The 19,571-nt window shown below is 29.9% G+C and overlaps 2 protein-coding genes and 1 non-coding gene across 3 annotated transcripts; all 3 read right to left on the reverse strand.

Annotated features, from left to right (window-relative positions):
* Positions 1-2,660: 2,660 nt before the first annotated feature.
* On the reverse strand, positions 2,661-5,436 carry LOC108557459 (protein Malvolio-like). Its single transcript, XM_017913966.1, has 7 exons — positions 5,103-5,436; positions 4,857-5,046; positions 4,269-4,428; positions 3,757-4,210; positions 3,652-3,699; positions 3,205-3,590; positions 2,661-3,149 (listed from the first exon to the last, which is right to left on the reverse strand). The coding sequence occupies exons 1-7, from the start codon at positions 5,220-5,222 to the stop codon at positions 2,888-2,890; spliced, it is 1,620 nt and encodes a 539-aa protein (XP_017769455.1). The 5' UTR covers positions 5,223-5,436; the 3' UTR covers positions 2,661-2,887.
* Positions 5,437-9,288: 3,852 nt separating this feature from the next.
* LOC108557450 (nucleolar transcription factor 1-A-like) lies at positions 9,289-18,814 on the reverse strand. The gene is made up of 5 exons (XM_017913957.1): positions 18,657-18,814; positions 15,773-16,015; positions 15,616-15,706; positions 11,202-11,254; positions 9,289-9,377 (listed from the first exon to the last, which is right to left on the reverse strand). Exons 1-5 carry the CDS (start codon positions 18,799-18,801, stop codon positions 9,289-9,291), a joined length of 621 nt encoding a protein of 206 aa, XP_017769446.1. The 5' UTR covers positions 18,802-18,814.
* Trnaf-gaa lies at positions 16,832-16,904 on the reverse strand. The gene has a single exon. It is a non-coding gene; the product is annotated as a tRNA-Phe (tRNA).
* Positions 18,815-19,571: the final 757 nt, after the last annotated feature.

Below are 19,571 nucleotides of genomic sequence, written 5' to 3' on the forward strand. Positions count from 1 at the left end.
ATATAGACACGCTTCAGTTAATGTTACCTCTGATAGCAATGCTTGGATATAACGAATATTTCACATCAGAAAAATATACCAAGAAAATGATATCTAAGAAATTATAAATTATGAAGAGAGAAATCCTATTTTTTTTAATCAAATTGGAGGATTTCATTTTAATATGAGTTTCTCTTTAATTTGTTTTTTCTTTGAACTGCTAAAATTTAATTTTAAAAGGATGTGCATGTCTGTCAATTGTATTGCCACTAAAGCGAGTTTAATATCTCATAATGTAGGAGAGGATGTATGAAATATGTAAAAAGTTTATTAGGCATTCCTGACGTTTTAAAAGCTCGACAAATTGCATTCCTATATATAAGATATGTTTTGCACTGAATTTAATTTGTACACGTTTCTCTTACATATTACAAGTGGCGGAACTATAATGCCACCAAATCTCGCAATGCGGACCAAATAAAAAATGTGTTTAGGGCCCTCAAATAGTAAACGGGTGGCTAGGACCTACAACTTTCTTAATGTGGACAGTCCAACTCCGTTATGAATTTTTTTAACTGTTCTTTAAGGCTTTATGATTTTCTCTATTTCAAATCAGGGGGCACCTCAAATTAAAATTTACCTGGTGCCATGAAATTTGTACCTCATTATTCAAAGAAAATCCAAGTGATTTTATTACCTTCAATAATATTTTGCAGGGGGGACAAATATTTCAATTTCTGCCACTGCATATAACTTACATATATGCACAAACATATATTATAATATAATGAATTAGGCAGGATATGAACTATAGGAGAAATCCTGAAACATGATTAAAAAAGATATAATGAATAAAACAGAAGCAAACATTTTTTACTGAAATATTTGATAATATATAGAGAAATAAATTTATGGGAATAAAGAAATTTACTAATAAATAATACAAATAAGAACATGAATAGTTATATATATATTTTATGAAATGTTTATAATGTATAGTATACTACAAAATGTGTAATTATGTACTTTTATTAAATTTTAAAAATGTGTCTAAATATATGGAATTTTAACTAAATCTATACAAATAAATACAAATAACGTTACGAAACACTCCATTTTTCATAGTCTTGAAGTATTCATTTACAGGATTCCTAACAAAACTGTAATCAAAATAATTACCTCTATCAATGACTCTTGTAAGAAGTGGCGGATTAAAGATAGTTGGGTCCTCATAATAAATAATTTTGGGTGCCCTTAAGAATACTAAAAATAAACATAAAGTTTAAATACTATAGGAAATATATCTAGGCACATGAGGCACGTGCCTTAATGGATAATTCACCACAACTTGTAAGTGTTTCAACTGTGTACTAATGGATTTACAAATTATTTAGTATCACGAAAGCACACAAATAGTTCATGTTAATGTACAAATATTGATGTAAAATTATGAAATCCATTATTTAATAAATTTAGTAATTGAAATACCTACTTTTACTATTGAATAGTTTTGATCATCTCGTAAAAAATAATAAAGTCCATCATAGCTCCATCATCCATCCATCATAGTAAAATGAAATTCGGTTCATAATTGAAAATGTATATTCAATTTAACCAAAATAGTTCCTCTCCTCGACCGATACCTGTCCCAACATAGCCTCCGTCTCTAAATTCTGTGTCCCTCGAAACTCAAATATCTTTCTCAAATATCCCACATTATCCCTATTTCAATACCTAATGTCCCTCGATTGATACATGCTTATTAATTGTTCTTTTTTTATTTTATGTTAGAATTTATTTATGTATAAAATGTACTTTTTTTCATCTTATGTATTATTAAAATTATTATTATATTAAATTAGATATAACTATAAAATTTTGGTATATTTAGATAGAACATTAATATTAGGAAGTTAAAGGCGTTTTTTATGAGAAATTGTGTCTAGGCTACATATTGTGTTAGGTAGCTTACTACAAATATGCATCTTTTTCATCAAAGTTTGTAGTTATACAAAGTGTATTAAAATTATTTAAAGCTTTCACTATTATGAAAATTAAGAAATAAAAAAAATATTTTACGATATTTATTATATGTACAATATACAAGTAAACACTTCCTCATCAAAGTTCGTAGCTATACGTAGTATAAAGTGGATTAAAAATTGAATACTTTGGTGTCACAAAGATGACTTCATACACTTTACGCTCTCAATTACTAAGTTATTCCGCGTACCCTCCTTTTATTATGTTCTATCGCCCGAGGAATAAAATTAAAATGCGTACAATGTATATCCCAGCCAATATATATCAAAATTATTTAAATCGCAAAGGATATTTACGCTCGTCTCGTTTTTCTTTTCATATTTATATAACGACCCCGCAAGAAGGGCATAAAAAAAGCGAAGAAAATAAATACACAAAAAGGGGGAAACATTTTTAACGACTTTTATGCAAAACGTTCATTTTTCAGCAAACGCATAATGTACACTGCACGATACCGAATTTAATTATTTAATGGTCTCAATCATGGTGCCTAATACAAGCATTTTAAACAATAAAATATGATTTTAAAAAAAACTACTTTTTTTTAATTTTGAAGATTTTCTAATTATGTAATGGTCTCAAATTGTAATTAATAAACATTTTAAAATAAAATATGATTTATTTATTTACAAGTTAATATATCACAAAACTACAGTTCTAAAATCATGTATAAACTATAAATATTATGGAGTATTCTAATATCTAATAATAATAATCTCTCTTAACCTACCCGAATGATGTGTTTTAATGTAAAACGCACAAGAAAATAAAATAAATCAGTTTTTTGAACTGATTTTACAGTTTATCAAAAGGTTTTAAAGTGCAGTCTATCAAATACTTGTCAAATAAGAAACTAAATACAAATTTAGATGTTTAAGCTCAAGGTGTGATCTGCCTCTACGTATACATATTTCTGTATGATCGGTATTTTGGCCACAGTTTCACTCATCGATGCTATTAAATGTATCACCAAGTATAGACAGAATAGCAAATAGAAGAAACCCACGACTCCAATTGCAGCGATTGCTCCTGCTGGTAAATTCTGTTCGCTGACTGTGCTGACTACGAAGAAAATGTTGATGCTTACAACGACAACGCTGAGTAAAATCGAAACAATTTTCACAACGCTGAAAATATTCAATGTTAGTTTTCTTTGAAGACGTGGCAAATTGTATTACTTACATTCCATTGACGAATTCGCCCATGATATTCTTGTTGCTGGTAAAGGCTATGGTTGGAAGGACGGCGAAAGGTAGCTGAACACTCATGACTGCATTGAGGATGTCATTGAGTCCAGTGAGATCTTCGATGTTGCTGTAGAAAGCTGTTAGGAAAGTTGGTACGATTGCGATGGTACGGGTGAACAACACACGCTTCCAGCGAGCCCATTTCAGGTTGAGGAAACCTTCCATGGTGAATTGTCCTGCATATGTACCAGTCATCGTTGAACTTTGACCTGCGGCCAATATTCCCACGGCCCAGATATACAGGGAAGCCATTCCGAATGTGCAGCCCAGGAAGAAACCGCCTTTGTAGAGGTCCGCCGATACGTACTCATCGGGTGGTCCCTAATTAAAAAATAAATATTTTTATTAAATTATAATTATGTTGTAGAAACTGGATCCTTACTGTAAAGACATCCGTCGCGTCGATTCCTCGAGCGTCGCACTGATCCAACTGTAAATACCAGGATAATTAATAAAAATCGTTATATATTATTGTTGGTATGTTTACCAATTCGCTGTTGGTGGTCTCGAAGAGTCCGTAAGCGAATACTGATACAACGAAGACGTTGATGATGAAGCTGCAGAGTAGAGCTATGCTGCTCTCGATGAGGTAATAGAATTTAGCTTCCTTAATCTTTTCGGGTTTAGTGCGATCAATATCCCTGGATTTAACCAAGGCGGAATGGAGGTATAGGTTATGGGGCATGATAACTGCTCCCACGATACCAACAGCCTGCAGGATTGCACCAGAATCGCAGTCCTCGCACCAAGGATAGAACATGCCCTTCAGTATATCAACTTGATCAGGCGCGGATACAACGTATTGGTAACCGAAAGTCACAGCCATCACTGCAATGAGTAATCCAAAGAAAAACTCCAGCTTCCTCAAACCATACTTATCCAAGAAAAGAAACGTGAAAGTATCCACGATAGTGATTAAACATCCCGCCCACAGTGGCACACTTTAAGAAACAAACGGTTATGATTGATGCATATTTTTTTTAGTTATATTGAACTCACACTTTCATGGATAACAGGTAGATGGAAATCCCCGTTCCGATTACCTCCTGCATATCCGATCCGATGACAGCGATTTCAATCATAATCCAGACAAGCAATCTCGGCAACTTTTTGTACTGCCTGTAGCACATTTCAGCCAGATGCAGCCCAGTCACCACTCCTGGAAAAATAAAACGAGACAGAAACATGAGAATAGTATTAAAATTACTTTTTAATGCACTTTAAGTCCTCCGCAATTTCCATACAAAATTTAATTGCAATATGAAAATCCAACCTGTTAATGAATGCGGGAGAAAATGTGTTAATTAAAAGGAAGTTCGAGCCATTTCCTCTACCCCCACACCCCACATCTTTGTTCTTCTTCCGTTGCGTTTTATTTTATTTTATTTAATTTTTTTTTTCATAATTCTTCATCCATCTGTTGAGTTGCATAGTTCGGATATGCATTAAATTATTAAAAACTTCGAGCCCGAAGTTCGCTCCGCTCGGAATTAACGAGTTTGCGAAAGTATTCTTTGTGTGGCTATTTATAAACCGTGGGATCGTTAAATCGAAAGCAGCCGGTAATGATAATGCCTTTAGTTTTACCTAGTTTTGTAGCCAGAGTCTGCATAACTAGACCCAAGATCGTAGCTCCCAATAATATCCACAACAGCTTATTCTTCGCTATGGTTCCAGATTGCAGATCGCTCTCAATGTTTCCCGGATCCAAATAAGCTATGGACATAAGGAAACCTGGACCGGTGAAGGCCCATAGCTTCCGGAAACTAAATCCTGTCTGTAGAAAAATAACACAATTAATAATTGACACTAAAAGTAATTGATAAATTTTACCTTTTCAGTTTCTGGTATATGGATTTTGTTATCTGAAAAGTAGGTGTCCACTTCCGTTTCATGATGATTCTTCTTTTGATGCTCATGGTTTGTTTCGTTCTTCTCATGATGATGTCCCATGGCTCAGAGCAATATGATACACCGAGCAGAGTGACAATCCGTTCTGGGTCAATGCAATGTGCACCTTCTAGTTTTATTGCGGCAAACACATCCACCTCCTCTGACAACAAATTTAATCTTACTGATAATGACCTACGCGTCGTTCTTTCGATAAGAAAATCCCCGGAGGTATAAACGAACAATAACACCGACAAAAAAGTACACCTCGACGTGCAGGTATACAATATGTATCCTGTAATTAGCCCAAGTATTTACATTCGTTTTTTTTTCGTTCGTATTAGGCTCAAATTGAATCCCGGTACCTCAATTTGCATAATCAATTTTCGATAAGATGAGACGGAGCGCACGTACTAGATAAGCACGCTTTATCATCACGTACTTCATACTAATTGTTGTGTGGGGTAGATGAATAGATAAGTTGGATTCTATAATTCGATAATTCCGCTTAGACAATAGTTATTACATTATTAAAATAAATGTCAATTAATTGTATAACTTTTAATAACTTTGTTGCCTAGACGTTACCAATATCAATTTATATTATACATGTTTTTTTTCTATATTTATAAAAATATTATAAAAGTGGATTAAAATACGACAGTAAAATCTAATAAATAATGTTTACTTGATTGTCAAATAGATTTTAGTTGTCTTTTGGCTATAAACACTGAATTTGTTGAATATTAATTTATAATGCCTACAATATCAATTAATAAATCATTCAACACGTTTTTCTCAAATTTTATGCATATTATATTGGAATAATTTTAAGACACAAAAAGCTCATTAAATCATTTTTATGAATTCTAATAATTTATATGTATAACACAAAAAGTTTTTTCTTTCATAATATTTGTTTGTTAATAATCAATTAATATTGTAACAATTTTAGAAAACTTCATAAAAAGAATAGGCATGGTTTTTTTGTTGTATATTTATTTTATACATTGAAATGCATTTTTTTTCTCTTTGTATCATCCATTCTATGCTATGCATTATATATTATATAATAATTATATAATAAAACACATAATAAGTTTTAAATGTACCATTTAATTCATAAAACATAAAACGTACTAAAGTGATTAAAATATATCTGGGATTACTATATTTGTTTCATACTTATGAATATATTTATTGTATACTGCATTAGACTGTACATAATTTATGATGGAATAATAAAAAGGAAATGAAAATATCATGTGTATACTTGAATTATATATATATCAAGAGTGAGCACGGATAGTCAGGTGAATGAGAGCTGCATTCAGGTTTTTCATATATATTAAATCTACTTTAATACACATAGCATTAAATACACGGATTTCAATTTTTAATAGGAGACGCACTTAACTCAACGAAGAGCCGCATATGTTCATCAAAAGTCATTATATATCATCAAATTCATCAAAACAAAAGGTGAGCACAGATAGTCAGGTCAATGAGAGCTGTATTCAGGTTTTTCATAGAGCCATTCATTATAAAGCCACTTTTTTGACGATTTAAAAAACTTTTGTAATTGTTAAAGGGTGACGTATATGTGAGGTTGTCGTTCATTTAGCCAGAAAATAAAGCTTTAATATACATAGTATTAAGTACATAGATTTCAATGTTTATAGGAGCCGCATTTAACTCAACGAAGAGCAGCATATATTCATCAAAAGTCATTAAATATCATCAAATTGATCAAAACTTATTAATGACCTAAAATTATATTTTGTTATACTTTTTTATAAAAGATCAATATTAATTTCAATGACCTTTGTAAGGCGATTGATACAGTCAATTTCAAGATTATCTTAGATAATTTGTAAGCTTAATGATTTTGTTAATCGTTGATGCACCTTTAGATGTTATTTAATCGTCATTAATGGAACTAACGCTAATATATTAAATTTTTACAGTTTTGCTCAAATATTCCTAATCTTTAGAACATTATTTAATTTATAATGTAAACAGTTGTAAATTTTGTTGTAAATTCATAAAACAATTTAAACTCCCGGACTTACGAACAAAATCCTAAAAGCTCTAACTTGTTAGTAGGAGATATATAGTGATAACAAAATTAACTATCCGAACAAAAATTGATAATTTCTTTAATAAAATATAATATTTTTGGAAGATTATCTGTTTTGTTGCATTTGTTTCGTTTGGCTTTTATTAAATAATTGTGATGTTCACATTCAAAAGTAATAGTAAGTAATTTATGCAGTCAGTGATGATAAAGTGTGGTAAGATAAGTATATTTTGAATATTTTTAAATTCCCCCGACTAACGAACAAATTCGACTTACGAACAACCCTTTGGAACGGAACGTCTTACTGTAATTAGAACTGTCAATTAATTTTCCTTATTAATATTTCTAGATTTTGATTGTAAGAATTGCTAAATTATTTATATTTTGTATAAGGAAGAATTAAATTATTTTTAAGATTTGTACAATTACAAATTCAATAATTTATTACGTATTTATTAATATTCCTTGTTTTTAAGATAATTTAAGCCAATCTCTCGCATTTTATTAATCAGAATTATCATTTCCAAAAATTATTGATCAGAATGTTTTAAAAAAACATCATAAAATTTTTATATTTTCTTTATATTCTATATTCTGATAAAAATATGTTTACATTGTTATTAATATTATATTTGTTATGATTTTTTTCTAAAATTTTAATTAAATTAATTTAAGCCTCACATGTAATCGAATCCACTCGGACTGTTTAAAACCGGACTAATGGATAAACTAAATACATGCATACTAAATACATTAGGCCTAGAGTGTTTTGGGGCTCTCGAGACTTTTAGGGCTCACGAGACTATTGGGGCCCACGAATTCATGGAAAACTGAAAAATATTTAAAATAGATTCTTAACTTAACTGGTGCTTGGGGCCCCACGATAACCTTAATACATCTAGAAAAAAAATCTAAAACAATTTATTAATAGATGAGATTTTCATAAAAAATATGTAATATTCAATAAAGCCTGATTTAATAAAAAAAAACGAAATGCGACTGCGACACCCATGATCACAACACGAAAACAAGACGAAATATAATGATAGAAAAAATTCAACCGATATAATGAACAAGAGTTTGCTGGTGCAGGGCGTTATACACTATAACAGGGTCCCAGAGGAAATAAAAAGGGAAAATAACATTGAAAAAAATCAAAACAAAAATGATGAATTGGATGCAAAATCACAATTAGAATACATAGAACAACAAAAAAAACCAACAAGCCCGCTCAAAATACCGGTTCCAAGGAGCGTGCCGAAAGAAACGAAGTTAAGTTTCTTATAAGTATAAGAAAACAAATAATAAAAATAATAAATTAAAGTGAAAAATGTATATAAATAAAAAAAAATCTTAAAAAATCATGATCTGAATGGCTGACACGCAGAATGATTGAATCGATAAGTTTCAAAGTTTCGTAATTATTTTAAAGCAAGTTCCGCAAATGGACGAAATCACAAGAACGGAAGAGATAACGGCGGTCCTTTTTTTCATATCCGGCACGATGTTGCGGGCAAAATGATAAAGGATTAAAAAGTTTCCTCGCCCTACGCCATCCCTTACGCTTCTCAACCCTTCTCCCCCTTCCCAAAAAAATCTAATTGCAGACGGAATTGTTTCAGATTGATTCCGTCCGAATTCCAGTCATTTGCTAAAATTAATTTTGAACTTTTCCCGCCCTCAAATGCTTTTTCCTTATTCATCTTCATCCGTCGGCACAATTTTTTTTTATTCTCGGTGACTTCCTTCGCTGCATAGGAAGAGGCGCCACTCTTTCCGCAATAATTGCTTTCGACTTAATTGACTTCTTCATTTACATGCAAATTGCATTTCTTTTTTAATCCGCATTTGCTTGCAAGAGAATAAATACACATTGCATTTTATTATTTTCATCATATAACTTATTTTTTTGCTGTTACTTCCTTCAAGTTTAATTAACTTGTTTATATGCTCTTTTTTTAAAGAAATGATGATTTTAATGAAAGCTTTTGGTTTTAATATTCAACAGTTTTATTTATTTATAACAACTCTTGTAAATTGGTAACATTTCTACTGATCATCATCGTCTTCGTCGTCTTCATCTGCTTCGATTGGGTGGTAAGACTTGGATTCACTGTCGTCATCATCACCGTTGAAATCTGCTGATTAAAAATATTCGTTGATTAGTGTTGTTACAATAGAGCTTTGCGCAAATTTATTGCTGTTAACTAATATTTGGTTTGGATTGGCATATGTTTGTGGATCGTTTCGAATCAATGGATTCCTACCAATTATGAGTTTGCATACACAATCAGACCGTAATTAGCACCGATAATGTTAATGCAATGAACGCACGTGGAAAATTATCAATTCCGCTGCATTTCGTAATTAAGCTAATGCGAATAGGACAATTTCGTATCTCCTTTTTAACTTGCTTGGAAATCATTCAAATTCCTGTCAATTAGAAACTAATAATTTATAATTACATAAACAAATAGAAAATGACTTAATATTTAGTTTACAAAATAATATTGAAACAATTGAAGGATAAATCTATATATTTGAATTGTTTGACTTAAAATTTACGTAGTAAATACAAAATCATATTTATATTAGTAGTAGAAATTTGTTTAATTATATGGATTATCCACATATTAATCAAAGTTTTTCTCTAAAACCTAACAATAGTTAGATAAATGTTACATATAAGGGAATAATCAAAAATCCCCAAATGGAAGTAGTGGATAAAGCTATAATAATAAATAGTTATCAAGATTTGAATATTATACACGAATTTTAGCTACGAATTTACTTAACATTATCATTATACCCTGGATTAGAATTTTGATTAACAATGTATTTATTCCTAATGTAATCAGATAAGCTTTATGTCATTTTCCTACAACTGTCAAAATTTGATTAGCACTTTTTTGTTCATTATTATTACGTTTTTAAGGAATATAACATTAAGTCACTTTCCTACAATTTTCAAAATTTTATTGACACTTTATCCATTCTCATTGGCTCTTTCTTTGTTCAACATTATTATATAACTAGGAAAGCTTCTTATCATTTTCCTACAACTGTCAACATTTGATTGAATTTTTTTTATATCTAGATAGTATAGTAATAAGATATTTTCCTACAATTGACTAAATTGCATTGACACTTACTTTGTTTATTATCATTATAAAACTAGAGAAGCTTACTTTCAAATTTCTTGCAACTGTCAAAATTTGATTGAAACATTTTTTATCTAGGCAGTCTAGCATCAAGTCATTTTCTTACAATTGTCAAAAATTCATTGACACTTTCTTTGTTCATTATAATTATATAACTAGAAAAGCTTCCTGTCATTTTTCTACAACTGTCAACATTTGATTGAAACTTTTTATATCTAGAGAGTATAAGATAGTAATAAGACATTTTCCTACAATTGTCAAAATTTCATTGACCTTTTCTTTGTTCATTGTCATTACATAACTAGAGAAGCTTTTTGTCATTTTCCTGCAACTGTTAAAATCTGATGTAAACTTTTTTTTATCTAGGGAGTCTAGCATTACAACATTTTCCTACAATTGTACAATTTCCTACAAAATTTCATTGACTCTTTCTGTGTTCATTATCATTATGTAACTAGAGAAGCTTTCTGTCATTTTCCTACAACTGTCAAAATTTGATTAACACATTTTTTGTTTATTACCATTACGTATATAATGAATAAAACATTAAGTCATTTTCCTACAATTGTCAAAATGTCATTGAAACTTTCTTTGTTCTTGATCATGAACCAAACAAGCTTTATGTTATTTTCCAACTGTCAAAATTTGATTGACACTTTATTTTTTTATTATCATTACGTAACCAGATAATTAATATATAATTTTAATACATCTGTCAACAACAAAACAATTTATTGAATATATATCAAAAAACGATTATCTACAACTAAAATAGGATGATATTAAAATAAAAACCGTTACCTGACGAATTGTATCCTTCGGATCCTTCGGTGTAATGTCCACTCTCACCGTCCCTGTTGATCGATACAAAATACATTAATCATTTTTTCCCTCGTTTCCTTTAATTTTCTAAATATTATAAATTATTTATTTCCCGAGGATTAACTTATCTATTTTTTTTCTTCCTTTGTTTATTCGTGGAAATTAATTCTGTTTTCGTGATTTATTTACATTATTTTTGTATTTTTAATAATTTATCATTACTTTAGTACTTTGTACCTCCATATAGTACAATAAATTATTATTTTTAAATCCATTTTAATTAAATAATAATATTTATCGCAACATGTTTACATATAAAAACATTTTTTTTTGTATAACGCATGAAATATGTTTGATTTCTGCAGCTGATAGAGACTGTCTGCACTTTATAAATATTGCAGTAATGCTATCATCCATTATTTATAAATATATAAACATCGATATTTTTTTATCGCTTCGTAACTGCAATCATAAATAAATACTAACATAACTACCTGCTACTACATTACATAAAATAATATTTTTTTACAAATTCCTTCATAGAATAAAACATTAATTATTGAACATACACGATTATTTGATATAAAATTTAAATCATCACTCTTGGTATAATACTTCACATTTGTTGAAATTGAAAAATAAGCATTTTAAAGTCGATTTTTTAAAAAAGTAATGAAAAAACGGTAAAATGTGAATCTAAATATGATTCTTTATTTCATAAAAAATAAACAATATTAAAATGTAGTAATTTTTTGTCTTCCATTATTTATGAAAATTATATTTAAAATTTAACATTCTTCTTAGATTTTAAATTTACTAGAAAGTAGTTGTAATTGATAAAATATTTATAAAGTTAAACTTTTGGTTTTAGAAAATCATACATATTGTATGTGCATTTATCGGATAATTTACTCAATTGAAAAAATACGTTTGGATTGGATAATCTCATTTACACAGTGATTTAATTAAATAAACCTTCGAATAGCCGACATTGCGTATCACATTACACAATCATTGTGATAATCCATTGCGTTGTTAAAATCATCTATTTAACTGCGATCTATGAATGATCAAATAATGTGTTTATGTACTGTTGATGATGAAGCAATAATTCTGTATTTGATATTTAACAGCTGATTTTGATAATAGTTAAGGAAAATGTCTAAATGATTTACAGAAGTAATTAAAATTCTTGGGGAGTTTTGTCAAATTGTCATTAACTATGAAGTGTATATTTCTAATAAAGATTTAACTTATTTTGAGATTGCAAAGGTATTAGTCACCCATCATGTTGCCTAACTTCTCTAAGATGTTAAATATGAAGTACCAAATTGATGTATTCTGTAATTGTAAGGTATTACATATCCTTCCAAAATGATCATAAATTATTATTCAGTCATGCATATTTCTAATAAATTCACCCATTGCTTAACTTTTGTGAAATGTCAAAAATCAAGTACTAAATTGATGTATTGCATCAATCAAGGTCACTATTATAAGTTAATAGGTTTCAACCCTTAACTCCTTCACTTTCTAATAAACTCACCCATTACGTTGCTTAACTTTTGAAATGTGAAACATCAAGTACTGAATTGATGTATTGCATAAAAGGCGACTATTATAAGTTAATAGGTTTCAACCCTTAACTATTTTAGTTCTTAATAAACTCACCCATCACGTTGTTTAACTTTTGTGAAAAGTTAAACATGAAGTACTGCATTGATGTATTACATAAAAGGCGACTATTATAAGTTAATAGGTCTCTACCCTTAAGTCCTTCAGATACTAATAATCGCATCCATCACGTTGCTTATTTTTTGTGAAATGTCAAACATCAAGTACTGAATTGATATATTGTATAAAAAGACCACTATTATAAGTTAATAGATCTCTACCCTCAAGTCCTTCAGTTACTAATAATCGCACCCATCACGTTGCTTAACTTTTGTGAGATGTTAAACATCAAGTACCCAATTGACAAATTCCATAAAATGACCAATATTATATGTTAGTAGATTTTCCTCCAATATGATTATACTAGAGTCGTGCATATTCCTAATACATTCACTCATCACGTTGCTTAACTTTTGTTAAGCATCAAGTACTCAATTGACGTCTTCAATAGAAAAGTAGTATTTTATATTTTATAAATTTGTATTAAATAATATGTACTTTCTTCTAAAAAGAAACGATATTTTAAGATTAAAACAAAATCGCTGATAAAAAAAAATCAATAACTGAAATTCTAATACGAGTAAGTAGTAATACATATTTAAATGGTTACAATGTATGGAAACATTCATAAAATAAAATTGCATATTATCTAGACAGGAAAGATAAAAGTAAAAATACGACGACGATTGAAACATACGGAACTTGTGATTTTATTTTATTTTTTCGAAATAATCGAGTTCATCACTGTGGATATCCAGTCGCAAACCATGCGATAAAGTCGTTTATTTTTATTCGTTCTTTGTAAATAATAAACGTATTTTCGCATCAATAAAGATGCTTTATCGAGCATGTTTCATAAATTATATACTTGTATCGGAAAGTTTCCACGCATTTGATAAAGTTAGTAAAGAGGGATTAAGTGCTTAGCAGTATTATGATCTATTATATAATATTTAACATCAATTTAATATAAAATTTGATTCACTCAAAGGCTTATGTAAGTAATTTAATTTGAGATTATAACTTGTTCATTTTTTAAAAATAAAGTTTTAATTAATTATAAGTAATATAAGAGTCAGATTTTGACCAATGCTTAAATAAAAATTGATTAATTTTCTACTAATCATATAATTTATATATTTATACATAATTACATATATTATATACACATATATTATATATACATATTATACATATATTATTATACATAAAATTAATTTGTCATTTTTAACATTACGTAGTTACGTAATAAATTTCGAGAATAACTGTAATGTTTAATTTTATAGAATTTAGTTATTATTAAACTAAGGGCAGAAAGACAATAGCCGTTTGCAACAGTTGTCTTTTTATTTTATTATTATTGTATAGAAATGTTAAACTCCCTTTGAAGACGAGAGGCGGATATATTCGTCCTATCCTTTACACAAGAGATTTCGATTATACATACATATCTATTGTGATGGCGCACTCATCAAATCTTAGTTCCAAGTGAAACTAATTTTGTCATGTAAAAGAAATGATTATATTTATGTAAAACTACTGGGATTTCTTATATATTTATATAAGAATATTAAGTAAAGTAACATTTATTGTTATATTCATCCTTGTATTTCTGAATAATTTTGAATGACATTATGAATTATTATATAACATTATTATATCTTCAAGATGCAGTAATTTTAAACGAAATAAGAAAATATATTTGTTTAATTTTTTAAAGTATTTAAAAGCGTTGATGTGAGATTATAGATTATCAAAATACTATGTTATTTCTATTATCAGAAAAACAAAATAGAGATGAAACTGCTTTCGTAATACAAAGTTTTTTTGAATGAAATTTTAGATTGCATTACTATTATGGATCCTCGTGTATGTTGTTTGAGTTGCGTAACTAGTGACTATTTTTAGTAACGGAATCATTTGTAGATAGTCTATAATGATTAGTATAGTCGATGCTTTAAAATAAAATGACTTGATTTGTGGTTAGAAAACTAACGAAACAATCTGTCATATATGAATGACCTAAAACATGTTACAGTAAAACCCTTTTAGAGTTGAAAATCTGTAATAAATGTAGTTGTATCAGAATTTAGTTGGATGTCAGGAAGCTAGCCGGATTTGAATAGTTCTGAGGATGGACTTACATGCTGTCCACTTGGAAGACACAGGATTTGGCTCACATCTGTCGGGCCTAAGCCACATAATTATTTTAAACGCGACGCCTTTCCTTTCTTCCGTTCCTAAAACCCATGAAACTCGAATCGCGTGAAATGTGTTCATAACATTTCAGATTTCATGAAATAATGGCGTCGCTTAAAGCCAGTACGAAATTATGATTTTAATTAAGTGTCTAGAATAATAAAAATGGAACTGAAGTGTGCTTGATATTTATATAATTTAATCGTAGTTTTGAAACGTTATTGAATGTCAGTTTACCGAACAAAGCTGTAATTACATTTATTGTGGTGTAAGTTGGAACAGCGGTAAAAGCCGAATATTATATATTTGATGTTCGAATTTCCTTTGTGCAAAAACAGTTCACATTTCAATGAAATGCAATTTTATTCCGTTCCAAAAACAAAAATAAAAACGTAAATAAAACAACATTCAGGTTAAAATCACAAAATGTTAGGATGAAAGGAAACAACAATTGGAATTGGTCGGAACGAAAACATTTTGTTGATCTGCATAGAGCACTACTTTTGTTTACGATACTCACTCATCTACATCCTCGACAACTTTGTACGAGTGTTTCGTTTCCTCTTCGTCCTCATCGTCAGCATCGTCCTCCTCTGTATCCTCGCTCTTATCTGTAATCGTTTTAAGTGGATTAAGGCAATTTGTATTGTCTCCATTTATAATTGCACATTGATTACCAGCTTCTCCATCGTCTTCCTTCGTCTCGCTGTACTTTCCGGATTTACTTCCAGCCTCCGTCTCGGATCCTTCGCCTTTCCCAAACGCCGTCTGAGTTTCGAACCCGTATTTGTCACTGTCCTTCTTGTGGTAACTATCAAAGTGCTTGTAACCTTTACCCCCTTCATCATCAACCTTCTTGTTGTATCCTTGCTCGTTGTCATCGTCGTCACCGTAAGTGTGCAAAAACGCTTTCTTAGTATCTGCAAAACATCCAAAGTAAATTAGTGATCCTTAATTACTTAATACATTTGTTAATTATGGTTTCGAATTAATTGCATATAAATAAGAATAAGTTAGTATTTTATTATTCAAAGTCATCTAATCTTAATACCTAATTTAATTATTTCATAGACTAAGTATCAATAACAACTAAACTCTGCGCTTGGTTAACGTACATATTGTATACACAAATTGCCATACACTAAGCGAATGTACTATAATCAGATATTAAATTCCCATATGCATGTACAAATAGGTTCATTCAGTCACATTAAATAATAATGTACGTATTAACGAACATAACAATAAATTACTATACTACTTGGAGACACATTTTCTATTAAGATTCTACAAATCTTTTTCAATAAACTGAGTTATTTCTACATAACGTAATCAACTACATATCCAAATCAAGATGAAAATTAAAGTCAAATACTTGTACGTTAGTTCGGTCAAGTGAATAATATTGTACGTATTACGGATCATAGTTTAAAAGAATTTACATTAAATAAGTGCAGACCGTGCTAACAAATTGATGTCTTTAACTTAGATATTTGTACACGAAAAGCAATTATAAACATACAAAATAATGAAATCTATGTTAAATATAGATTCGAAAAGGGATAAACTAAACTGAATGAAATAGCATGGTTGTAATCTATAGATATTTCTAGTAATCAATTCAATCATAAGTAAAGCTTAGATTAATAGAACAATTGATAACATGACACACAATTTATAAAAATAGGTAGGAGTTGTACTTTATAGGTGTTGTGACGTATTCAAATAAAATTAATTGCCGAAACCAGGGATCGAACCAGGGACCTTTAGATCTTCAGTCTAACGCTCTCCCAACTGAGCTATTTCGGCTGATAATATTTTAAGTCTCGCGCATCAATGTTACACAATAATAAATTGATTTCTTTTCAATTTTGATATATGCAACCAAATGAACAATTATTACTAGAAATGTAAGCGAATTGCATATAAATAATGGGTCTATATTGAAAGTGCGATAACCGAATTACCGTCTATGGAAATCCCGAGAACCGAAATCCCAACTGTATCAAAATCTCGACAATCATAATCCCGACTATATCAAAATTTCTACAATATCATTTTTAAATTATTTCGGAGAGTAGTCACCTTGTGCTACATTTTTATTATTAATAACAATAATTTAATTGATTTTGTTGAATTATTCATAATAAACCTTAACATTATGAAATAATCTCAAATACAAATAGATTATTAATTGTTGTTATACATTATTAATAACAATTTAAAACTGACTAAAAATATTATTGTAGACATTTTCAATATAGTCGGGATTTTGATATAGTCGGGATTATGGTTGTCGGGATTTTGTTATAGTCAAGATTTCGATACAGTCGAGATTTCGATACAGTCGAGATTTCGATACAGTCGAGATTTCGAACGTCGGGATTTTGATTGACTTGTATATCGGTTGTCGGCCTTGCGATTCCCACCGATAAATAATATATTTATTGCTTTATATAATAAAACATTTCAGTATTTTTGACAAATCATAATATATAACAGTCTAATTAAATAGAAGATAATGATGAGCATCATTATTATAAAGAGAAGATTGACTAATTTGAAGATTAAGCAAAATCTTTAGTTAAATCGTATTTGAATTCATAGCAAAATAATGGTTAAATTTTATTCCTTAACCGGATATTTATTATATAAAATTAACATCCATTCTATGTGTTGATGTAAGTATAAAGGTTTCAAGGGACTTATTACCTTAGTCCTTGAAAATACTTACATGACACGTTACTTGCGTAGCACAAATAGGTGTTAAGTATAATGTACAATATTATGTAACAAATGAGAACATTATCAGTTACTTGTCTATAAATATTAATGAATTGGGTATATTTTCAATGTTTCGTTAATAATTTCTTTACAAATTTAAATGAAATCTATGAAACAAATAGTTTCTGTACTGAAATTGTTGATTGCTTAATATATAGATTTTTTAGTATTATTAAGTAATACATGAAAGTATTATGAAACAATTGATTTAAACAAACATGTTTGGAATATGACGAAGAAAGCGGTATTGTAATAGTAATTTAACGCGTCGCCAAGCGAAAAACCGCATTATCGTTTAAATCTCTTTCAATTAGAAATGTTTCGTATCTCGTTGCGTAATACAGATCTTAGACTTGAAAAATATATTAATTGCAGTAATTACAATCATACCTCAGTTGACTCAATTTGTCGTATTAAATTAGACAATTTCTGTACATATATGTCTCTTCATTCGCACATACGTACACTGTTGTCGTCAGTTTACCATTAAGTAAAAACTACTTAAATAGGACAATGATGTTATTATATAATAGATTAAATATATGTTTGTGTCTATTTTTAATTAAATTATCATCCAAATCATTGACAGCAATGGTTACAGTTAGACCTCACTTAACATACATAAGGTTTATTCAAATTTTCAAATGCTAAGTCCAGTCGCATATACGTACTTCATGTTCATACGAACGTACATTTGTTGTTATATATAATATATTATAAGTATGTTAAAACGATTGTGATTGTATTTATTTAAATGAAATATTTGGTTATCCTTACCTTTGGTTATAAGATCAGCCAAATCATCGGGAGCAACGGCCCGGACTTCACGGATCATGGATTCGACGACATTCGTATCTCCAGAATGTGGGAAAGCCTGTGCTGCAAGTACAGCACCGAAAGCGAGAAGGATTGCTGTCCGCATGTTGGTCGAAGAGGAGGAGCAATGGTAGCAGGAAGAGCTTTAGGAACGAAGTATACACTCGCCGGATAATTTATCGCGAAATGTGTCCAGACTCTATAACGCGGGTCCATTTATAAACGGCACCTTTTTGGGCAGACCCAGTTGGGAAGGGATCAGAAACTCACCCACCCACTCACAAATCTCTTTGCGGTTTTTCCATTACGCAAATCATCACAGAACGCCTTCCCTTCTTGCGTGCGCTATTTATTTTTCTTTCGCTCTTTCTTTCTGCTCGTTCCCCTCCGTTCTCGTAAATTTCACACGTAATACACAATGAATGGCCAAAACGATGGTTTTCAGACCGTTTCAAAACGTTACGTAAAAATTTCGTCGGCAAGGAATCGACATATCCGCGCAAAATTTGATCAGTTGACACCCGATAAAAATATGTCAGAGTCAAAATTTTCAAATCACGTTCAACTTTCGATGTAGGTCAAAATTCGCAGCGAAACTACAAAGCTCCAAATTTCGAGTTAAATTCTTGTGATAGCGCGATGGCCTCCGTTCTGAAACTCTGCTCGAAATTTTGGATTCCGTCCACCAGGTCAAATGTACAGAAAATGAATTTCTTCAGTAAACCAAAACCGGTGAGATCATTTAATTTTTATTCTATTTCAATATAGGAAAGATCCATCAAACCAAATGAAAGTTATTTGATACTATTGTGTATTAGTATGGTTATGTGAATTCTATGGTTTGTAATAAGACAAAAAGCGTGACTGTACGCTCAA

Source organism: Nicrophorus vespilloides, unplaced genomic scaffold, assembly GCF_001412225.1.
Source record: "Nicrophorus vespilloides isolate i.1.1-1 unplaced genomic scaffold, Nicve_v1.0, whole genome shotgun sequence".
NCBI classification, from domain to species: domain Eukaryota; kingdom Metazoa; phylum Arthropoda; class Insecta; order Coleoptera; family Silphidae; genus Nicrophorus; species Nicrophorus vespilloides.